General features: G+C 40.5%; 1 protein-coding gene across 1 annotated transcript; it reads left to right on the top strand.

Moving 5' to 3' along the window:
• Positions 1–1,893: 1,893 nt before the first annotated feature.
• pdcd6 (programmed cell death 6) lies at positions 1,894–25,250 on the top strand. Its single transcript, XM_049565185.1, has 6 exons — positions 1,894–2,111; positions 7,590–7,651; positions 21,401–21,445; positions 22,420–22,578; positions 23,326–23,435; positions 24,362–25,250. The coding sequence occupies exons 1-6, from the start codon at positions 2,026–2,028 to the stop codon at positions 24,458–24,460; spliced, it is 561 nt and encodes a 186-aa protein (XP_049421142.1). The 5' UTR covers positions 1,894–2,025; the 3' UTR covers positions 24,461–25,250.
• The last annotated feature ends 95 nt before the right edge of the window (positions 25,251–25,345 follow it).

The following is a 25,345-nucleotide window of genomic DNA, read 5'->3' as shown; positions in this document are numbered from 1 at the left end:
ACTCCTCCCTCAGAGTGTCTGCCACGATAAGAAGTCGATAAGACTTGCATTTGGACTAAATTCATCAAGCTGCATTTGTACTTCATTCATTCATTCATTTCCCGTGACCGCTTTTCCCCTTGGGGGTCACGGCGGTGCTGGGGCCTATCCCAGCTGACACTGGGTGAGAGGCAGGGTACACCCAGGACAGGTCACCTGACACATAAAGAAAGACAACCATTCACACTCACATTCACACCCACAGCCAATTTAGAGTCACTCTAACCACTACCTCACTAACCACTGCACCACCGTGCTGCCATTTATACTTCATAACTATCCTATCTATTATGTTTCTACTGTGCAATAGTGACTCAAGGCGCAGTAAATATTACTTGTATACTGTGCAATGTTTGTTCTTATTCATCTCCATATCATATTGATGTATATATTGTAATACTAGTAACCATTATCATACAATACATATCTTATATTTCTGAGTGCAACACCACAGTGTAATGTAGCACAATGCACATATTTGTATATTTTTATATTCTTGCAGACTCAGTATGGTAAGGATATATATTTTATTCCTTCTATCTCAAGTACTAGTGTAACATTGTAGGACAATGTACATTTATTTACATACCTTGATTTCATACTTTTGTTATTACTTCTTATAATTCTCTCTACTTTATATACGAGTGACTGTAACGAATCATGATTTAACCTCAGGGTCTTTAAGTACATTGTGTTGCTGATATTTCTGCACTAAGTAAAACTTTAAATGCTGTGTTTTACTTGTGATCAGCAGGCCCAAACAGAATCTCTGGATTTTTTTTAATTGCTTTCAGTGGTGATCCAAAATTAAAATCTGCATCCTAAATCATAAAATCTCCTCACGCAGGCTAGAAGAACTACTTAGTCGATTTTTGTAGAAGCTTTGAATCATTAAATTTATATAATCATGAAAAAAATTAATATTAATTCATATTAATCAACAAACTGTGGGACATGTGGCCATTAAAATGGAAGGTTCAGTACGGAGCAGAGAGAACAAAAAATAATTTGACAATCTATTAACAATCTGTTATCAGTAAATGTTATATTTGACATTTCTTCTCACTATACCACTAACTTTGATTTTAATGCTAACTGAATACAACACATAACTGTCACACACATGCACAAGGAGGTGGAGGACACAATGACAGCATTCTGAGTTTTACAAGTGCCAAATATATATATTCCTAAAATCTGTCAGTTCTATTGGAATCAATGGGGCGGACACTGCAAATAACACTTAAACGCAGCACATCGTCATAACAGACTACTCTATATTGTATGTCCCTCTTGAGTGGCCATAGGGCAGAAAAAGTTTTGGGGTGACGTTCCGTTGTTTAACAGACTACCTTCCTTTCTACCTTCTCGTTTATTTTTCCCCACATCAAGAACGCTCACACATGCACTAGCCCCCTGAAACAGCAGAATGTCACCCCCTAACTTTTTCTGCCCTATGGCAAGTCAAGAGGGACATACAGTGTAGAACAGTCTGTTACAGTATCATATATATTGTAAAATCTGTGTCTGTAAGTACCTTTGGTGTGTTTCAGAGAAGCCAAAGACACATTTCCATCTAGTTGGACAATAACGTTATCTATCTATTTACTGCGCTGTGCCTTTAAACTTCTGTTGAGGGAATTAATTTAATTATTTAATTATTTTTAAATACATTTCTCTCACTTTTGGTGTGGTGGAGGAACTGCTGGATACTGGTTTTCTAATTTTAACACCAGTTTTGGTAGCCCGAATATTACAGTTTCTATTTTTACTCAGTTGAAAGGAGAGGAAAACGTGACGTCACCTTCCTTATGGGAAGTGGTGAATGATTGGCCACGCCTCTGTGCGCGAGGAGGCAGGCAGTAACGTGAACGTCGGGGTGGTGTTGGAGTCTGATTGAAGCAGCTTAGTGAAGAAACTACAGCAGAAGGAAGCACAGTCTGTCGGTAGTACTCGCTCAGTTTCTGACAGAGCATTCCCTTTAAAATGGCGTATCACAACAGTCCGTACAGAGGTCCCCCGCACATCAACGCGCCTCCGGACCAGGGTTTTCTGTGGAATATCTTCCAGAGGTGAGTGGGGGGGAAAGGCGGTTTGTTTCGCTGCTGTCACTCCGCTCCGCAGTGAAAACTGCTGTCATTTGTGGCGCGGAGAGGAAGAGAGTGGGGCTGGGTGGTGTTGGTGGTGACACGAAGTGTTTAATTCACAGCTCGTTTCGTCTTTACTACAACCTCCTCAAAACTATTTATATCAGAGAGCAGCGCTCCGCAGTGGAATTAGTGCTTTGTCAGGTCTGACGTTACCTTACAGTTGTGGAGCTTCCTGGAATTACTACTGCACAGAGTACGACTCATAGCCCACAGCAATTCACGTCACTCAGCTTGTGTGTCAGTGTCACAGAGCTTTATCATTGGCGTTAAATTGTCTTGAAATGAAGTCACAGGCAATCAGCTGGCTCAATCAGTGAACTATCTCCTGCAGCAATGAGTTTACAAACTGGGGTCCAAAGACCTCCAGGAGTCCTTGAAGGCTTTTGTTCTGGGTCCTTACAACAAAACAGAGACTATTCACTTTAAGATTACCCCTGTACAGATAGAGATATGAGGGAATAATTCATGAATGGGTCTCTCAGCTGCCTGTGTCTGCACCATATCTGCACCAAGCCAGCAGTGAAAAATCCTCTTAAGATGGGGTTTCCTTAAAAAAAAAAAAATCTGACAGTTGTGAGTCTATATGACGCAGTGTGTATCTATTTATGGGAGGCTGACATGAATACATGGGAAAGCTCTGTCCAACACATTAACCATAGACTGTTATTTGTTCTTGAGCTGACGTCACAGTATCTGTGGTGGTTTACAACCACTGATAGTCATCAATTTCACAAAAGAGTCAAAAGTGTGTCAGCAGCTAAGAAGGTCACAGTAGTAGGCAGAGGGAAATACTTGATATGCTATGGCCCCTGGTAATAGTAAGCTATAGAGTTATGTAATACTGCAGAGGATTTTTCCTACTGCTTTGCTTTCTCACAACATTGAGATGCTGCACGCATTGCAAGGCACCCTTAACGAATTATTAATGTATGGCGCAAAACCCCCTGGAATTCAAGCTGGAAATACACAGTTTGTCTCATGTACATCTTTTGCTTTAGCTTTTCCTCTTACACATTTTCCTAATCTTTTATTCATAGTCACACAAACAAGCTCTTCTCATGACTATCATGACCGTGCACATCATCACACGTCATTCAAATACAACAGTATGACTTACATGAACACACACAGTCATCTCTCACATGAGCATTGTGCTGCCTCATCTGCTGCCTCCTGGTGAATATCTGTCAGAGCAGTGCTGGAATTCCCTCAGTCATGTGATCAGAGTCAATAGAGCATAGTTGGAGCGGGAGGCCTCTCAATCTCTGTGTCACACACACAGCGGCAACGTATGACTCACCGTCCCACTGGTGCACTGTCTGTAGGTAGCCATTCAGGTTAAGTCACACTTTGTAACTCTCTTTATCCTGTCTTATCAGGAATGTGTAATGAAATGGAGTCAATCATTCTCACAGTGTTTTGCGCAGTGAATGGTGACAGTAGACTGCAGTCATGCTGTAGTCACCCTCTAAATTTTGCCTGCTTTTAAAATATAATCAATTCCTTGACTTGAGCCTGAGTGAATCACGAGAAAGCCATTCACTCCCTTTTGCCTGAAAGTTTGAATGACGTTGGTATGACAAAAATGTTTGCACCCAACCCCTTTGAGCCAGATTTAGACCAACAATACAGATGCGTTGCTATGGGAGTACGACAACATGTTCACTGACTGTCGCTACTGCTGGATGAATACTGAATGTTTTGGAAGATATTCAAACTCATTCGTAACAAATTTGAACTTGTAGGAACAAGGTTTGGTTTGTCTAGCATAAATGAACAGGAGTGAGGGTGGTTTTTACAGACAATTCTTTTAACATACAGTAAAAGCTGATGTGATCACTGAAACATGTGGACTGTCTAACCTGAAATAGACCCATGATTTGATCCATAACTCAAACTGTAGATAAAAAAAACCTTAGAAATACAAAAAGTAGCATTGGAAACTGACTGTTGGACACCAGGATTTCCTTGGAAGCTTTTGTGAATGCAGCTTTAACTTGGAAGTTTTCCTTTTTTCCATTATGGGAGCCACAATGACATCGTTTATGTGGAAAGTAGGGTGAGCTTTATTCCGCAAGCCATATTCCAACCTGATTGCTCAATAGGAAACAGTGAAACATGGGAAAATCTGAGCAGAGTAGCCGACTGAGTCGTGATTTTTATGTCGTCCTGCTGTTTTACCTACAAGTTCTGTATCTGACAGCGTGAAGATGGACGCGCCAGATGGTTAACTGTCTGCGCTGCAGGCAGGAGGGAGTTTTAATGATGTTTTCACTTTCACTCTCACTTTTTTCAGCTCGCTTTATGTGAAAGTTTGCCGAGCTGACTTCACCTGACGCTGAGGAGAGGAAGAGGGAGAAAAGGCGAGGGCTTATTCTGTGCACACATACCTCTTTGAGTTAATCAATGTCAGTGTTTGGTAAAGGCTGGGTGCCCCCACTGCCTGCACCAACCTAACCACTCCTCACCTTCACTGTGACAAAGCTCTTATTTATGGAGGCGTGCTGAGAGCTGTTTTTCTCCCCAAGGAGAGCCATCAGGTCTCCTCATGTTTGTTTTTCTTAATTTAGTTGGGGGAAGGTAAAGTGAGGAGTACACACAGACTCATAGCTGATCACCGTACAGACATCCATGATGGCTGCAGACATGGAGCTATAACCGCACATAAAGCGTCACAGCTGGGAGCAGAAACCCAGCCCACAAAGTCAGCACTGAGCCGAGCCTGAGTTTTTTTTTCTGCGGGGGGTTCCCCGTCTCCTTTCCTCCCTCTTCCTCTCTGCTGGTATTCAGCTTGTTGAGTGTGCTCTGTGTCAACAGGTTGGGCCAGGCAGGTTGCTAAGGAACAACTGAGTCACTGGATGCATGACTGAGCTACATTTCAAAACTACGAGGCCCGTTATTTGCATCACCGTCCAGCCTGTTAATGTTTTCATGTCTTGGCATCTCAGGGAAAGACTCTTGGCTGAGTTTTATAGCTATGTTGTCAGCTGCCTTGTATTTAAGAAGATGGTTAACAATCAAGAGATGAAGTTTTGTTGTGATCTAATTTGTGGAAACTAGATGCTGTTACAGCTTTCAGATTCCCATGAATGTCTTTTTGTCTGAGGGGATTTGCCTCACGCTTGCTTGTTCCGAACTACCGGAATGTTTTTTTTCATGACCTAACACTGCAGGATGTTGGTCAGAGGATGATGACATATCCGGAGGGTATTTTTAAGCCCTACTTGGACTCTGATCAAACACAAAAAGAAAAAAACAGAACTCCTAGAGGTTATTAGTAGATACAAAAACTTTTCATCACACTAATCTATGCAGGTTTATTGTCTTTTATTCAACCTATATTTACAGAGTGTTTAATAACCCTTTGAGAAGATGGAGTGAAGACATAGACAAAGCCAGTCCCTCAGTATTTTTTCCATAATAACTTAACAACCTATTCATATCTTGCTATGACCTACCTTTAGACACTTAGCCTAAGTGTGTGGCTTTGCCCTCTTTTCTTTGATGTCTGCCAGCACTTCTGAATAATAGCTGTACCCTTAAATTGTTTTCAGTTCTACCTTTTAAAGGTGTAGTGTGTAGGATTTAGGAGGATATATTAGCAGAAATGAAATATAACATAATAAGCATGTTTTCTTTAGTATATTATCTCCTGAAAATGAGAATTGCTGCGTTTTCATTACCTTAGAATGAGCTGTTTATTTGCATATAGAGCCGGGCCTCATCCACGGAGCTCGTCATGTTGTCCTGCCATGTTTCTACAGTAGCCCAGAACCAATATACCAAACACTGGCTCTAGATAGCGCCATTCACCTTTTTGAATCGGCCACTGTAATGATTTTTTTTAATGTCAAACTGCTTTATTTCGTGTTTTTAGTGGTTTAAATCACCAGGTCTGTTTGTTTTGGAGAGGAGGAAACCTTGGCTCCCAGTAAAAACCTCCTGAACATTCTAAGTTATTATTGGATCAGGAAAAAGGTGAGCAAGCATTAGCAGGTGCTGTGCTAGCGGCTCTCCTGCAACGTGCTAAACAGTGCAGGAGAAACATTAGCATGTAACGTGAAACTACTTTATTTAGTGGTTTACCAGTTTCAGTCATCTGGTTCATTTGTTCTGGAGAGGAAGATACCTCTGCGGGTAATTCGGCTCCTGGTTAAAACCTCCTGAACAATGAACACTGAGGGAATTCTAACTGGGAGTTCACTCTTGACACATGGGAGAAGTTTCAGCTGGTTGCAATCTGCAGTCCTCGCTACTAGATGCCACTACATCTTACACATTGTTCCTTTAAATACTGACACAGAATTCATTTACTCAACTCAAATGCTAAACATTGTGTCGTCCCAGCTTCCCCGATTTTTTTTCCCCCATATTTTCTCTGTTATTACATTACCTTGGACTCTTGCAACTTGTGATGATTTTTCCCAATTTGATGACATATTTTTGATCATTTGAAAAAAGCCAAAAATGACTAAGTGATCAATAATGAAGATAATCTTTAGCTGCAGACCCACTGTTGATTAAACAGCCAAGTATTTCTCCATTAATCAGTTAATTGGTTGGTCTATAAAATGTCAGACTATAATGAAAAGTCAGAATTTCTCAACTCTCAAATTGACGTCTGGTAAGGTGGAGCTGAAGAATGTTTGGCAATTTTGCTTAAACGAGTATCCAAATAGTTATAGATTAGTTTTCTGTCAATTGACTAATTGATTAATTGGCTAATTGTCTAAGATATAAACCGCAGGTCCTCGAGAAATACAGGGATATTGTAAAGATTAAATTTATCATTATGCTAAATTCTTGTGAATAACTCCTCATTTTGAGCCTTGCAGAGAGTGAGAGTGAGTTATGACGTGTAGGAAAAGTCCCAGGTCAGAAACGAACTCAGGATCAGTTGTATGGTCGTAACTATCAAGCAACCCCACACCCCTGTAAGCCCTTTTATCTTGTGCTATAGGTTCCCTCGGAGAACATTTCTCGAAAGGTTTAGGCTATTTTTAGTTTTCATTTCTTTCTTTAAAAATATGTAACACTGTCTGAGATTCTTGCAAGCTGATACTGTATGCTGGTGGCACGACACGCTGCTTCTGCTGTTGCCAACATTCAGTTTCACTTTTTCGCTGTCTCAGGATCAACACCCACACACACACACACACACACACTCACTCGTAGCTTGTCTGGCTGGTCTCAGGGGAGCTACGAGCGTACAAGCTGCCTTGTGTGTCCTGATCATAAAAGTCCATTCATTCTCAGTGGACTGTTGAAATACTAACACGCGCTCAGGAGGATAAACTTTCAGCCGGCAAGTGTTGATACCCGCTCCTATTGTGTGTTGGAGTGGGTGGGTGTTTGAAGTGGTTAATGCAGGCGGTATCTAATCTGTGTTTTCCTCCCCAGGGTTGACAAGGACCGGAGTGGAGTGATATCAGACTCAGAGCTTCAGCAGGCCTTATCAAATGGTATGTATCAGTGTCTGACTGTTCTGCCACTCCCTTTTCTGTTTCTTTCTCCTTATATCTTTTTATTTCTGACCATTTGTGCTCCGTCTGCATCTCTCATTCTCCTTTCCTCTGTCTTCTTCTCTTTTTTATTACTCCCTCTCTCTCCTTTTTCATCCCTCAGTCTCCCTCCCATCTCCTTCTTACACACCATTGCTCTCTGCCTCTCTTTGATTTAAGCAACTGCCAAGCAGAAAATGGATTGTGATCTTATTTTTATCCCAGAGTGGCAGGTGTACTGAATAGAAATGAATGGAGTTTTATTTTTGTCCCAGGACAAGAGAGACGCAGGCGAATAGTTTATCAGTGCAGCTTCAAAGAAACTTCAATACACCTCAGTGTCCCTGTGATGATAGCCGACTCAATGCTGTAACAGCTGCTGGTTGAAAGTGTTGGTGTGGACTAGATCTGCACAGTATAATGTTTTTTTAATTCGTCTTTCGAAGTCATCTTGCATGATATGCACATTGCAAAAAGTGCAATATTGCATTCAGGGTTATTGTGAGTTAGATGAAAGAGAGTATCAGTAAAAACTGGACTTTAAAATGTAACTATCATTTTAATTTTCATGTTTAATTTGTTCAATCAAAGAATGAAATCATTTCCTATCAATTTTTTAATTAACAAGCAGGTTTGTTGTATTTTAGTAGTACACTGAGAGCAGCAGAGAGGCAGAACTGAGTACAGTTTTATATCTGTTTATTTATTGCAAATAATATTGTTGTTGCTATATTCAACATTATCCAGCAGTCCAAGCGGTGTCGCAGACCTGCATCAGAATGGTCCAGCCATGACCTGAAGTGTTTTAGGAGGGAAGGATCACGAGTTGTTTTTACCCATAGTGGAGAAACTATATGATTGATTTTTGATGGATTTTCTTTATTTTTGTGTCAGGGGTTTTCAAGACACCAAAAGTACAGTTGCAGTGATCCAGAACTGATCCAGAAGCCTTCTATCCCAGTCTTTGCAAATAAAATTTGAACAAAAAAAGTTGCCTTACTGAAGCACAACTCAGGTTTTTTTTTGTAGTCATCCAGCCAAAAAAAACCTCAACATAAACTGATGTCATTTCCTAAAAAGCACATCCCCTATTCCCTCATAAACAGGGCAGTAATACAAAACATTAACCTCAGTCAATTTCACCTCGCTCACACAACAAACAAACTCTGACCTTCTCATGAGTGCCATTAAACCTGCCGGTCTCTAGAGCTAATGTCAATGTTACTGAATGTGACTGTGTGCGTAAGGATCTTTGTCTTTTGTTTAAATTATACTTAACATAAATTTCTACACTGTAGCTATTCTTTACGAGACAGTAAGTTCATCATTTTCATTTATACCGTATATCAACAGACCGTTTTCTCTTTACATGAGAAACATTTTTCTCCTAACCTCCTTAATATCACAAAGTTACCTGTTCTGCAAAATTAATGACAATTTGTCCAAATGAAGTAAGGATTTTAACTCATTAACCTGGGGATAATCGTGTGACATGTCTATATTAAATATCTTTTTAGTGCGTCTCTGATCAGATCACTATAGCCAGAGATGCAGTGAGGGTGATCACGCAAGTAGCTGAATGCAATAGGAGTGATCACCCTCACTGCATCTCTGGCTATAGTGATCTGATCACTATAATCCTGGCAAGGGAAGTCACTACTTGATCACCCTCACTGCATCTCTGGCTATAGTGATCTGATCACTATAGCCAGAGATGCAGTGAGGGTGATCACTCCTATAGCCAGAGATGCAGTGAGGGTGATCACGCAAGTAGCTGAATGCAATAGGAGTGATGCTTAACATTTAAACTGTTTGGATACTGGCCTTTTTTTGCCTTTTCCAAAACAAAAATGCAAAGGAAAAACTGTAAGGAATAGATTAAACTGCTTGTTTACCTGCTCTAACGTAAGATACCGACATTTGCAACATTTGCAAGTCAGCCTAGGTAGCTTACTTCTAAGGCAACAAACATTTTGTGATGCATTTTGTGCGGTTACTGGTTATGTTAAAAATAAAACAAGGAAAAAACCAGTTCATGACCAGCACTTCCACGACATAGTGTTTCACCTCTGTGTGGCAACCTGGATGCTACTATATCAGAGCATATACTGACATTAGCAGCTCACTCTGCTTATTACAGGACTGGATTAACCCCAGCCAAACCCATATCTCAAGATAGCATTACGTTCACTAACACAATGGTTAGTTCTCCAACGAAAAGCTTATGCTCTTGTAATGTTAAATGGAAAACATAGTGTCTGGAAATAGGGGTTAAGCATAAATCTAACCTCTGTCTCACCTTTCGAAGTTTGTAAGCTAAGCATCTGAAACTTGTTGAAATTGACTGAATTAATTGTCGTTCTGATCTTACATTGCTAATCATAAAGGATTTATGGCCCAATCCTGATCCAGGTCTTTTAATAGTGGGTATACTAAGTCCGATTCAATACTTATGTTTCCTTAAATGTTAATTAAATATATATCTAACACACCAAAACAGCTGTAGCCTACTAAATCTGACACACCTTATCTTTCCCAAACTACTTGATCCAAATACTGAAGGTCCTGATTCAAAATATCAAGTTTATTAACTTTAATTATTGATATGATATAAATAAAACATTAATTGGGAAAATGTGACTCCTGAAATTGTCGTGACTCGATCTGTTAGAGAATAGAATTCTTACTCTGTCAGAGTTGTTGGAGATATAGAAACACTCATTCCACTCTGATTGTACAGTGGTGTTGCAGATGAAAGATTATACAGACACTGGCTTGCCAAGTTGAATTTTGGCCTGCCATCAAGTTACTCACGGAATTAATGTTATTTAGGGCCAGATACGTTTGCTTACGTCAACTAAAAATGAGAAGCTGCTACCTGAATGCTTTGTATGCTGTGAGCAGTGTTGGAGCCTCCCAAATCTATGTGTTTTGCCAACCTCCATGCATGAACTCAAGTCAAATCCACACTCTTAATTTTTAATTTTCACATGCATATGGAGCATATTGCTCCCACTGTAGGGCCTGGCTGTGGTTAAACAGAGAAGTGATGCAACACTAGCAGGCTGAAATAGACAAAATAGAGATCAGTAAAAAAAGGGTCAGATTTTGAACTGCTTTATTTTAGCCGACACTGATCCTTTGAAATATGCCGATTGATTGGCTGAGGAAATCTCTACTTAAGACCAGTTGTTATTGTTTGAAAAAATCACAAGGAATTTCAAGTATATCTGCCCCCGTTATCATTTTAAACTACGTCTATACTGTGCGAGAATTGAAAGCCTAACAGGCGTAGCAACAGTAACTAAGGGGACAGAGAATAGGGAACAGTCCATTTAAAAAATCTTGTAATCCAGCGAAGAGTGTTTTCTGTGCTGCAGATTGGGATTCATCTAAGAAAGATTGAAGACTGAGAGGAAATAATCAGCATGAAAAGGACCGAGCATGAGAATTACAGCTGCTAGCGATAGAAGTGCCATCACTCTTGGTTCTGTGTAGCTCAGGAGGAGGAGGATTCAGACAGGATTAAGGGTTCAGTTCCCACTGGGGCCCTCTAAATAAAAAAAAGTGTACTTGTGATTCTGCAAGGCTGTTTGGGGAGCAGTGTTGAATAAATGATACAGGTCATCTTCTCTGCTCAAATCCTGGCAAGGGAAGTCAGTTTTACACTTGTGTGGACTGAGAAGAGAAACAGGCTGGTAAAATATCTGTTTTCATGCCCACACACAACAACACTGCACCAGAGTCGCCTCTTGACCTTCCTCGCAACGAGACAGCTGGGTTGAAATATGGTTATGATTAATGAGACATGTATTTGGGAGCACAGTAGAAGATGGCACAGGTTGATGTTTGTCTTCTCATTAAAATATAATGTGTTCCCCGTCAAGTTTATGGCTGAGTTGCTCAGGCATTCAAAGACTTTTGAACAGATTACTCTCCTCAGAAACCCATTTTTCTGGGCACTTCAGAGGAAATAAAAAAACAGAAGTGTTGAAGCTGGCAGCAGCAGCACTGAAAGAAGCTGTTATCAGGCTGCGCAGTGGCTCTGGCTCAGCATACCGATTAGACTGCGAGCGCGTGTTTGTGCATGCATGCATGAACACGTGTGTTTATCCAAAGTATGCGTGAGTGTTGTTCATTTTGTCTGCATTCACACCAGGGGTCAGTGAATCGCCGTTTTGTTTTTTCAGACTTGGCATGTTTGTGTGTGTTTCTTTTCACCGTTGCGTGTACATGTGCACCTTGCTGTGTTCGTGCGTGTAGTGAGCGGCAGGTTTCCCGGTCCAGTCTCTGCCAGTTCATTAGGCTCACTGTGATATGAAACAGAGCCAGTGAAGCTGAACACACACTGCACTGCCTCCTGTCCCGCAGTTTGTTGGCTAAAGCCACCAACTCTGCCACTGTCTGTCTGACACTGCAAATACTGTTTTTATTTACAGCACACCATCACTTGAGCCTTGTCTGCCACGCTGCTGTTTTCCCTCTCAACCCCTGTCTCTATCATCTACCTCGTCTTTGCTCCTCTCTCCTTTTTCCCCTCTTCCCCCAGGGGAGCGGAGTGCAGAGAGTATCAAGGACCCGGAGGCTGGGTAGCGAGGCAAGAGTTTACACTCCTCCATCCTCTGTGCTGTTTCTGCATCACATACTCACTCTCATTCTTATCTCACCTTTCAGTACTCTGCCTCCAATACCTGTTTTTCTGCACTTCTGAAATATGTCAGCTTCCCTCTCCATGTTTCTGCCCTGCATTTGAATAGTTCCTCTAATCTTTTGCTGAGTTTTTTAATCTTTTTTTTCCCCCCAAAGTGAAAAAAAAACTGCAAACAGGGCAGGATATTTTCAATTGTTTCTAAACCAGGTTCTCTTTTATCAAATGTTTTGATGCTTCTGAGGCTCTACGCTCACTGTGAAGATGATGTCACTTTTTTCTAGTGTTGCAAACTGCAGTGGGCCTCATGCAGCAATATTCTCTTAAAGGCCTATGTTTAGGATTTTGGGGGATATATTAGCAGAAAAGGTATATAATATTCATAAATTTATATTATTTTGTGTATAATCACCTGAAACTAAGACGTGTGTTTTTGTTGCCTTAGAATGAGCCATTTATTTTTACATCCATGCTTCGGCTTTGGAATAGACTTGTGAAGATGTCGGATCAGAGACTCACTAAAAAGATATTCAATTGAGACACCTTCCACTGTCGTCCCTGGGTTAATGAGTTGAAATCTTTATTTTATCTGAACAACGTGGCATTTCTTTTCTAGAACAAGTTAACCTGTGATATTCAGGAGATTTTGAGTGAAATGTTTCACGTTTAGAGAAAAACAGTCTGTTGACATATGGTTTAAACCAAGACTATGAACTTATTGTTTCAGAAAGAATTGCTACAGCGTGGAACCTTATGTGAAGTATAATCTAAACAAAAGACAAAGATCCCTGTGTGCACAGTTGTGCTCAGGAATGTTGCCATTAGCCTTAGAGACTGGAAGGTTTAACGCACTCCAGAGGAGGACAAATTGTTTGTTGTGTAGTTTAGGTGAAGTTGAGAATAAGGTTCACTTCTTGTTTTACTGTCCTGTATATGAAGACATAAGGAATGTACTTTTCAGTAAAATGACCGCTCTCTGTGTTGATTTCTTTTGGCTGGATGATCATGATAAATTTGAGTTCTGTTTCAGCAAGAGATCCTTTTTTTGGGGCTGAATATCTTTGCCAGGCCTGGGACAAAAGGCAGAGTATTCTGTTTCTGGACTGAGCAATAAAATAACATGTACTTTAGATTGTTACTGCAACGTCATTGTAATGTTGTCTTGTAAACCCATGAGGGCTAGGCACATGTAAGTGTGCATGGCACAAAATAAAAAATATGATGAATCCAGAGTGGGTCTGCTGCCACAGAGTCCACCATTTTGCTCTACAGAAGCCCAAACACTAAACACTGACCACTGTGGCCATTCGCCATTTCATGTCAGCCACTATAGTTCTACATCAATTTCAATTTTCAGTTTATTTAGGATGGCCCCTTGAGATGCAGCATCTCGTTTTCGAGGGGTGCTTGGGACACGAGAGAAGTTCCAGTTGCTTGCAATCTGCAACCCTTACTGCTGGATGCCACTAAATCCTACACACTAAACTTTTACATTTCTCTCATATTTCTCTTAATTTTCTGTTCTCTTAACTAATAGAAGAGCAAAAATAAGAAAACATTGTTTAAGTTTCCATCCAAATGTAGACTGTTATGGGAATACTGCGAGTTGAGTCATTGAGATAAGCAGTAAGCTCTCCTCTCCTCTCCTCTCCTCTCCTCTCCTCTCCTCTCCTCTCCTCTCTTATTTCATCCCCGTACATTCCTCAGGAGGATATGGCACCGTCTCATGCCTGCTGTGTCCTCTGTCTGTTTGTCCTCTCTCGCTCTAACTTTCTCTCTTTTTCTCTCACTCATGCTCCCATAGTAAGTCCCAGTTTTTCCTACTCCTTCTCTCTATTCACCCTCTCTTCTCTCCTCCCTTGCTCCATCCCTCTATCAGTCCTGGGTGTGGCAATATCATCCCGATGAGACACTGATTGGCTGTGTGCAGCTTAAGTGCATGTGCATGTCTGTGTTGTGTGTACGCCTTGTAGCTGCGCCATTTGCTATAAATATAGAATTTGGCCTCCCTTCGCTCAGCAGTGAGTCGACATCATACCAACTTGCCGTCATGCTCCCTCACTCTCCCGCGCACACAGATTTATTCTCCTCCTTGAGTTATTTATTTAAGTGTGTAGGAGCCGTAATAGCTACTAAAATTGCTGATACATTGAGAGAGCAGGGGCCTGCTGTGCAGATTGCAGAGTTGGCTGAATGGTAGGACTCAAGGAGCTCGTTCAGCAACTCTTACCTCTACATTTGTAACATTTTGAAAACTCAGTTACACTAGAGTTGAGTTTAATGTCAGCGAGCATTTATTTTTGTAAGAAAGTGTTGAGTTTCTTCTTCTTATCTTCCCTGTTATCAATCTGTAGACCTGCTTTAGCCACGTCTGTTATAGCTGAAAAGTGGATGAGATGCTTCAAGCCTTCACTGACTGTATTACGCCCTGTAATTAGGAGCTTATGGTCTGAGGCACCAGTGCTGTTTATGAATGACTAGATTCCTTGAGCCTAGCCCGCTGGTCTGTGTCTCACACATCAGGACTATTGTCTGGCATAGAAACAAACAGAAACTGAGAATGACTTGCTGACTGACCTGTTGACTAGTGACTATTTCTGATTTTATGACACATAAGTGATGATTCAGCAAAGTTCTAGAGTTTTTAAATATTGTATGTACACCACTGTTAAAAAGTTTGGAATCACCTTCCACAAAAACTTTCGGTAAAGTCAGAAGTCTGAGAGGACTACTCTGTATGTTTGAATGGTCCTTAATGCTTTAAGGTTATAGACAGTCTGTTTCACAAATTGATTTTATTTTGTATGGGTTTTATTTTGTACATGGAGAACAAAATGCTGTATTATGGTTCAGCCAGACTGACAACTACAGCTGGATATTGGTAGTTCATACCCTTAAGGTATTGACTGTCAATATCCAGCCTTAGTTGTCAGTCTGGTTGAACCTACTCCTCGGGTATCTGACTGAAATAACTCAGTACCAAGTAATATCAAAGTACTTTCCGTCAAACGATACCTGCATTTGATCCTTTTTGCGCTGGGATAGTGATCCTGGACCATCCCCACTTCCCACTGAACCAGCAAACTTGTGGTTGCTGCCATCTCCATTGCTGCCCTCCTTCAGTGAATGGTCAGTTGAACATCTGCCGGGTTAGCACAAGCTAATCAGAAGCAGAGGCTAACAACCAACACAGAGCCTTTAAACGGTCCAAACAAACTCACACTGGCAACAAAACCACTTGACTCTGTCATTAAACGTGTTATTGACCGTTAAGTAATGTTACCTGTGTGATGCTAATAGTTAGCTCACAGCTGTCCCTGGCCCAGAGCTCACATTTCCACAGTAGCAGCAGCTGCAGTCCATGCAGTCTGTGGTGTGGTGACGTCAAGAACAGTGTATTTGACAGAGTTGGAAAGAAATCACTTTCACGGTGCTGGTGTCATAATATTTTAAAATGACACCCAGACCTAATGGTGATGATGATGATGATGATGATGATGATGATGATGATGATGAGGCTGATGAGGCACCACTCTTTGATGGTAGTGATGATGTTCGTCATTTTGCCTAAATATTTCATGTGAACTGCAGTTCTTTTCCTTATACATCTCAAGGTTGAACCATTAGGATGGTTTCTTTGGTTCAAGTCTGTGAAACTACTTTAAGATGTATAGTTGGAAATTTGAGGTTTGTGTGTAAAAGTTCATGTGTATGTGTGCTTACATACGTCAAGTGTGTGTGTACAAGTGTCTCACTGAGCCCCGGCACAGCCGTTACATTTACGTGTATACACTGCAGTGAGTTCACTCTGTTTTTCCACCAGCCTGCCTCTCTCCCCTCCTCCTCTCTTCTCACTCTCCATCTCACCACCAGCTCACCAGTGAGAGAGCCCAGTGTGTGGACTGGACAGAGGGTGTATTGTCCCAGTTTGCCATCAGACACACACACAGACACACACAAACATCTCAACCAATATGACCACCTCACACTGGGCAGCCGCAGTCTGTCTGGCATACACTGGTGACCTCACAGCTAGCTACTGGTGTGAAAAGTGTGTGTGTGAGCTGTAGAGTCAGTGTGGCTGCAAAGGTCACAGCGTGTTCTCCTTTTCTCCGCCTTTGGTCATTTTTGTGATGGCTCTAATGCTGAAGGAACATTTATTTAGATATTACAAAAGGATTTCTGATAAATGAGCCAAGCCCTATATGGGCTAACATTAGCTTTTTGCAGCTATGTCTGTATTAGGGTTGGGCGATAGGGTTGTGTGGGGAAGTGTGGGGACCTAATGGGCTACTCCACTAAAGGTACAATAATTTTTGTAAACCTTCTTTAATATTTTCTGTGTGTTTGATGAATACATTTTTTTGCACATATGAGCCCATTCACAGCCTATCCTCACTTACCCACCCAGTCTTTCTTTACTGTTCCTCCCTGTAGCCTAAAAATACCTCATTAAGCAGATCATCTGATTTAAAAGATATGTTTTAAATACTATGGTGATGAAACTGCAGAATATTTATCAGTGAATAAAAAAAAAAAGCCCGGCAGATGTGAGCAGAAATTGATCAGTGACAGTGGCAAATCTTCAAAACAGTGGTGACAAACTTTGTACCACTTCACCCATTTGGCAGTAACAGCTTCTGGCGGTAACTAGTGCGAATAAATCAGTGAAATATTTTTTCTTAAGTAAATCAGGTGCATGATTTTCCTAAATCACAAAGTTGGATTCAGTGGTCAATGACTGCTAGCCATCGGCCCAACCCTAGTCTTTATCATGTACTGTGTATGTATGCTCATAAGTAACAAGCCATTGCAGTACATAGACATCAGCTAACATACTGATGTTAAAACTACGCCCATTTTCAAAGTTAATACATGTTATTTCTATGATCTAAGACAGTCCAAAAATATAAGCAAACATGATCAAATCTCTCCCTAATCCAAAACCTAGAGAGCTAAAACTCAAATTTGTGATGTCATGGGGTATTAAATCTGCTGCTCCATAGTGAACTGGGAAAGATGTTCTCGTTAGCACTGAAAGTACTGCGGGGAGTGTCCTGAGTATATGGGTACATTTTCGGTTTCAGAACTGAGAACACTACAACCGAATAAAGCTCATTTGGGTATTAAAAGAAAACAAACATTCTATGGGTCAGCAAAATCAGGCTCATATTCACTGTCTGTGGAGCAGCTCCAGACTTTATACTTAATGACAACACAAGTTTAAAACTTACTTCTCTGGTTCCCGGCTTTGAGAAAGAATAGCTCATGTTCACAAATTGATTGAACTTCGGTCATGGAAATAACATACTGGAATCCTTAATTTAGGTGGTGTTCCCCTTTAAGCAGGTATCATGTTTACCATGTTCACTCTTAGTTTGCTAACATTTCCTAATTGGCCCTTAACACAAAGTACAGCTGAGGCTGATGGGAACATCATTCGTTTTCCAGTCATTTGGTCATAAACCCAAACACTGGACAAATTAAAAATGCGTCCTGATGATGGTTCTGGATAAAAAGTCAGGGGATCAACACAGTTATTTCAGTAATGGTGTCATTAATGTGTCATGGGTCATTAATTTGATGGCAATCCATCCGATAAGTGTCAAGACATTTCACTTAAAAACAAAATGTTAACCTCATGATAGAGGAAAAGTCAGAGGATCACCAAAGTCGCTAGGATTCATTCTCTGGGAAACATGAACATCTGTACAAACTTCATGGCAGTCCTTCAAATATTTAAGATTTTTCAGTCTGGATTGAAGTAATGAACCAACTGACTGACCCTTGAGCAACACCAGTAATGTGGTTAAATAATTACACAACAAAGAGCCCTGTTTTTCTCTGTTATGGCTTCTGTTAAAGAGGGGGATCTGGGCTCAATAGTGCAGCGTGGGTGGAAGTGTCTGGCAGTGTTTTAGGCCAATAAATTTGCATTTACATGCATCCTGCTGTGATCAGATGTGGTTAACAAAACATGCATCATTCATAGTCAGTGAAACACATTCAAACGCTACTCTAAGTTTCTTTTTTTTTTTTTTTTTAAAGATTTTTTTTGGGCATTTTGCCTTTAATGGACAGGACAGGTAAGCGTGAAAGGGGGAGAGAGAGAAGGGGGGATGACATGCAGCAAAGGGCCACAGGCTGGATTCGAACCCGGGCCGCTGCGGCAACAGCCTTGTATATGGGGCACCTGCTCTGCCACTAAGGCACCGACGCCCCACTACTCTAAGTTTCTAAAATGCTGTTATTGGCTGTTACAAAAAACTTGTAGGCAACATAAGGGTTTTCATCACACTGCACTGCAGCAAATAAACACAGCAGTTACTCTACAAATTGGTCTTGCATCAGTAGTACACTTATCATACTTTATGTTTGTTGCTTTAGTTGAGCAGAAAGATAGTCTAAGAATATAGATTCTGGCCCAAACCCCAGTTTCAGTATGAGCCTCAGGCTCAGTCCCAGGACTGCTCTACCCACAGTCCCAGACAGCCTCACCCATCAATAAAACAAACCAAAGAAGAGGAAGGAAATGTCGAGTGTCTTCTTTGAACACTCAAGTAAAATCCCCAAATCTTGAGCTGTTGAAGTCCTAAAGCCATTTCTGACACTTTTATGGACTTTTTCAACAGTGAAATCTAGGTGAAAATAAATAACAATAATTTCTATATTCTATTTTGTCCGCTCAGGTCTTATTTAAATGAGGTGTTCAATTTCAAAGAGTTTTATCTAAGCCCTTACGGCTCACACTGAAAACCCGCTTACTGCTGGCATAGCTAAACTGTGGAGGGAAATCAAAAAACAAGGCGTCAGAAGCAACACAGTGTGAAAAAGGCTCTACGCTAAAATTCTGCAGATGCTGTTTTTGGGGTCTGCAGATAGAGTTGCAGGGAGGAATCTTAGGTCAGCAGAAGCAGGCTAGAGAGTTCAGGTTACTGCAACAAAAACTAAACTGCAGATGCTTTGCGCTCCCCCTCATCTCCTTGTGTCTCTTTCCTTTTGTTGCCTTTGCTCATCTGGTTATCTCTCCTCCTCCTCTCTCTCTTTTATGTTTTTTACTTGTTCCTTCATCTTGTCTCTCTGCTGCATCCTCCCACACTCACTTCTCTTTATTTCTGGTCCCGAGCTGTCGGTCCTCTGTGTAATAAAGTGCGATGGTGAGTCAGCAAGGATTTAGATGTCCTGATAAATCTCAGCGTCTTGAGAGTTGAGTGTGAAGAGGGCTATAAAGTATAAACACCCTGCTGAGCTAAAGCCCAGTCAGTCTTTTTCAGGCCATATAACTGACAGGTATATTCACATAAGATTGAAGAGTTTTTCTCACAGGTGAAAAATAACCGTATTGTGTGTTTGAGGAGGAAAAAAGCAATAAAATGTCACAAAACTTAACTGCTTTGTAATCGTATGAGCTCATAATTAGATGCATTCATATTTCACCCACTTCCTCCTTAATGTGATTTTGACATTTGGTGAATGCTTTTATCCTCCTCTCCTGTGAGTGCATTATTAGTGTAGGTAGCTCCTGTGGGAACTGAACATGACCGCTGTCTGTCATCTGTCTGTACCCAGATCATTTCTACCTCACTGACAAAATGCCAAACCAATACAACAGCAGGAAGTGAAGAGGATGTTAAAGGGACAGCTCATCCCAAAATCAAAAATACATATTTTCCACCTACTTGTGATGCTATTTATCAGTCTAGGTTGTTTTGGTGTGAGTTGCCAAGAGTTGGAGATATCAGCCGTAGAGAAGTCTGCTTCTCTCCATCATAATGGAACCAGATGGCACTTAGCTTGTGGTGCTCAAAGCGCCAAAAATATACATCTGAAAAACTCTACAGCAAAGTCTCTCTCCAGAAATCATGATAATCAAGATAATCCACAGACCTTGTTGTGAGCAGTTTCACGTAGGAACTGTTTTCTTTCTACCGGACTGCACCCACCAACCGTATCACCGGCAGAAGGAAGTATGCATTTAGTCATCCATGAGAGGTTCATGCTCGTGACAGCGCGAGACATAGAGAGTAATGGCGTCCTCCTCAGCTTAGCTGTAACATTAGTTTGCTCAGTAGTGCTAGGTAAGCTAGCAGTAGATACACACTTCTGTGCAGTGATACAGTTGGCACAGATGGAAGACAGTAGATCATACACATTCCTAATTTAGGCAATCTTACACTAGCTACCACTGGATATCATAAATTATTTTAAGATGTTAAATAACCACTTAATGTTCATATTCACCAATCTAAGATTGCTTAATGAGACGTTTCTTTCTGTTTCTAAACTGAAGAAGGATTCATCTTTCCCGATTACACTGAAATGCCTCCCTTCATGTCAAATTTGTTTTATTTTTTTTTTTAGATAATGTGATATTTAGGATAAAATTAGCAACCACGACTGCTCTCAGATTCTGTGCTTGGCAGTTTGTGTGCAGTCTTACAAATCTCTACTGAAAACTGACTGTACAATCTTTTTATCACATTCTCCTCTGTGGTTTTAACTGCTAGCAAAGTTAACTGTTATTGTCATCAGGTTATTGTAAATGTTTTAATTCATGTTGTTCTAACTATAGATTGGGCTGTACCCAATGTAATTTCTTTACATTCAAGTTTTTCAAATGAAGTTTTGAATGTCTGTCATCATATTTTATGAAGTCAACCCCTGCAAACGATTATGGATTGAAGCAGAATATTTATAAGATAAAACATGTTGTAAATTGTGGATATGGTTACATCTGTGGACTTCTTAGGGATGTCTGGATCACACAAGTCGGAGACAATCCTATGCAGCCACCACTGGAATCTAATACTACTAATATTAGCGTAGCCTACACTTTATCTGCAACTGTGCAGAAATACAGGGTTTAAACAGAATGAATAGACATGCAACATAAAGCAAAAGCTGCCCAGCATTTAAATGTTGATTTAGAATTTGAATGTCAGCATTATGAAAGGAGCTTTGAAGCTTCAACCTATTCATTACAGCTCTATGATAGATACTAAAATAGCCCACTGATCTCACTGGTCTGTTATGTTTTTAAATGGTATTCCTCTGTCTCACAGGCACATGGACTCCTTTCAACCCAGTGACCGTACGCTCCATCATATGTAAGTAGCTGCTGACGGTGATATGCCTGACTTACAAAACTCCTTGTTGTTCTCAGGTTGTTTATTTGCCTCCTCTCCATGACAACTGGGTAATTTCATTACGGCTTGAGCAATCTGAGGGCTGACACAAACTTATCTTTGGCTTCAGTAACTGCTGCTGTAGTGGAAACTTGCAGCCATCAATAACGGGAGGAGGAAAGGGCATCAGCAAGGAAACAAGAAAGTTGGTCTCAAAAGGCAGCTGCCGATTGCCTCAAACTCCAAATATCGATCTGTTTGCACTCATAAAACAGTTGTGATGTGCAGCTGAGGTTAAAAACTTTAAACTCTGCAGTGTAGTTAAGGACGAGGTTGGCAGCTTTTTAACTGTACTGCTATATGGTTAGGCTGTACCTCAACACAAAGAAAGCTAAATATTTTTTAGATTTTTAATCTCTATCTCTCATCTGGAATCTGAGAGAACATGGCTGTTTATTATCTACAGACCCCTGGCATATTTTGTGCTATTGCTTCCAGTTTAGACAAAAATATGTTAAAAATATCTTTCCCCAGGCCGCATATGTACTTTGTTCCCTTTTTGTTGTGTGACTTGCAGAGTAAATCCCTATAATTCTGTCGCCTCCCCTTCCTACTGTTCCATACTCAGTAAATCCATTGTTTAATGGTCCCCCAGCAAGAAGCATATCCTGTGATAACACTCTCTTTGTTGGGAGGTAATTGGATTGAACCGCATGAGGGTGAAGAGTGAAGTATTGGTGGGGGGATTGAGGAGTTTTCTTCCTCTGTTATGAGGCAGCAGTTAGTCAAGTGTGAGACACTTCTCAGCTCTCCGACAGCCCTTTAAAACTATATGTTTACCATTCATGCTTTCATGTCACAGGATCCGTCCCAGCTGTATGCTGTTGTAGAGTTGTGTGTGTGAGAGAGTGAATAATGTCTCTTAAAGTGTACTTTGTCCTCCCCCTCTCCTTCAGCCATGTTCGACAGGGAAAATAAAGGTGGGGTGAACTTCAACGAGTTCGCCGGAGTGTGGAAGTACATCACAGACTGGCAGAACATCTTCCGGACCTACGACAGGGACAACTCTGGTTTCATTGATAAGAACGAGCTCAAACAGGCACTGACTGGATTCGGTGAGCAGCAGCAGCAAAGTATGCTTGTGTATTTATGTTTGATGAATGTGGTGGAGGGCTCCATAGCTGTCACTAGGAATTCTGTGGGTCACGAGGTCAGATTTTGTCTTTTCAGTTGCTCTTTGTGTGTTTGGATAGACCAGCATAGTAGTTTGGAATTCAATCCTTAATTTATCATCACGGCTCATGTATTGTAGTAAATACTTGTCAGATTTTACTGCAGTTCCAGCTCGCCATTTACAATGTAGAACAAACAACAGGGGACAAATCCAAATTCATTATTTAGAGCAAGAAGCTTCATCTTCCAGTCAAAGCTAACACGATTCCACAGAAATGTAACTTAGCACATAAAATAAATAAATAAAACTGCTCAGTCTGTGTTTGACTTTGAAGGATTTCTCTTTGCCTTCGAGATCCTGTGTTCAGTGTTTGTACTGTCTAAAAGTGTCTGCGGCTAAATCCCTCAAGGGTTTTGTTTAAGTTCTGTAAATGCCACAAGAGCCATAATCAATACGCTGTTGAAATTGTCTGCAACAATATATTTCAGTTAAAGCTGAAGTAACTGCTCAGTGAAAAGTATGTATCATATTGACAGTGGCGAATGTATGCTTCATCACATGGCTAGATCTTTCGTTGTCCCCTCTCAGATCGAGGACTTTAGGTTGTTCCAAAGTCAAGTTTGTTTGTTTTAAAGTTCAAGTCCATGTCTGGTCACATTGTGAATGTCTTGTTTGCTGTTGTGTGCAGGCTATCGTCTATCAGATCAGTTCTACTGCACGCTGATAGAGAAGTTCGACCGTCAGAGGAAGGGACAGGTTGCCTTTGATGACTTCATCCAGTGCTGTATTGTACTACAGGTAACAGATTCAAAGTGAAATACAATAAACTGAATGTAACATGATTCTCTGTTGTTTCCCATGTGTCAGTGTCGTCAGTAGTTTATAGATGCATATTGATTTTGAATGCTTGCAGCAGTTCCAATAGTCATTTTCTGCAATATCAATACACTTGTGTCAGCTGCTCTTTCTTAGTCTCCCTTCTTGTTAATGTTCACTGCAGTCATTCTGCTTTTCTCTGCTACTTTCATGTTATAGCCTTAGCCTTCATATATTTTTTTATTTAAAAAATGAATGTCAGTTTTTCCTTAGTTTTGAAAATGGTATCAAATTTTAGTGAGGTAGTCCAGGTTTGTGACAACACTAACACGTATGCAAATGCATGAGTGTAGGACGTTCTTTGGTTTATTACTTGCATTAAGAGGCTGCTCGTGTATTCATAGGATTCAAAGAGGAGCTTTACTTATGCATATTTCAGAAAAGCATTACAGCCCTTCCTTTTAGATTATTAATCTCCAATTGAAGTTCCATTTGAGCCTGTATGTTTCCTTTCAGTCATTTCATATACATACAGTTGTAATGGAAGCTACCATGCATAACTATAATCTTACACTAGTATAGCAACTGAAGCAGGAGTGTGGTAAAATAAGAGTAGCTTTTGAAGTGAATCACTCAGGGTCTCACAATAGCTCTCAAGGTGTCAACCATCCACTTTGTTAAACACTTTTTTTCAGACCTAGATTTAAATGAATGACCTTGTGTTGACATATTAATGATAAATAATTCAAGCACTTATATTACTCAGTGACCCGGTGTTGAATGTCTGTTACTATGGTCGTAAATGATGAAATGTGATAATGATAATCATGAAAATTGTGATTGACAGTGTTAAACTTTGCAGCAATGAGAATGATAAGTTAAATCACTTTTCCCCCTCCTTTCCACAGAGGTTGACTGATGTCTTCAGGCGGTACGACACAGACCAGGATGGCTGGATCCAGGTTTCATATGAACAGTATCTATCCATGGTCTTCAATATAGTATAACGCACACGGATCAGCACAAAAGAGCACAAGTGGACACAACTGTGCCAAAGCTACCGGCACCTCCCGGATGTCTGCCATGGTGGACACTACAAGATTTTTTTAAACCTAACTTTTCGCCCTGGTTGGGCTGTTTCACACAAATTTATAAAATGAATACAAGAGGAACCTTGAAATACCCTCCATATGACAGTATTTGTCTTGAGGTACAACGACAATGCTTCACGTAATTGGAAAAAAAAAAAAAAATCTTGTAGTGTTTTGTTTCATGACAAATCTGAACTACATCTGTGTTGGGGTTGGGTAATGTTATGGACACATCCTGTCTTTCTGTCTGTCAGTCTAACTGTCTGTTATTGTCAACAAACTTTTTAATGTCTTAACTTTAATTGATACAATTAAAAAAAGAACTCTGTTGAGAGTGAAAATGATGCATTGTAAATATGGTTCAAGATGCATTGCATGTTTTTCAGGGAAATTTAGCCCCACGTTGAAGCATGCTTTCCCTTTCTAACTGTCTCTTCCTCAGCCCTGTTTTGCTCAAAGCCATGTTTACAAAACCGGTGAAAGCAGGTGATGTTCTGCTTCGAGATTCACTGACATGCCAGCTTACATGCCATATTTGTACAAACTTATTTTTAACTGCAAAATCTTCAAATGTTAGATCATATCATTTTTGGTAGAGGGTAAGCATAATGCCTTTTAGTATGGCTTATTTTTTGTGCATGATGCCTTAAAATGTGTAAAAAGAACACACGAGAGAGAAATCTTTTATTAAAAAATGGAAATCTGATGTGGAGTTTGCTTTCATCATTTATACAAAGGTACGTTGCATTGCAGAGGAAACAGTGACCTGCTAAGTGGCTTAATGTCGCCATCTGCTGTACG

The sequence above is a fragment of the Epinephelus fuscoguttatus genome, linkage group LG21 (assembly GCF_011397635.1).
Source record: "Epinephelus fuscoguttatus linkage group LG21, E.fuscoguttatus.final_Chr_v1".
Lineage (NCBI taxonomy): Eukaryota > Metazoa > Chordata > Actinopteri > Perciformes > Serranidae > Epinephelus > Epinephelus fuscoguttatus.
Note: the sequence above shows the minus strand (reverse complement) of the source record. Positions and strands in the feature narration are given on the sequence as shown.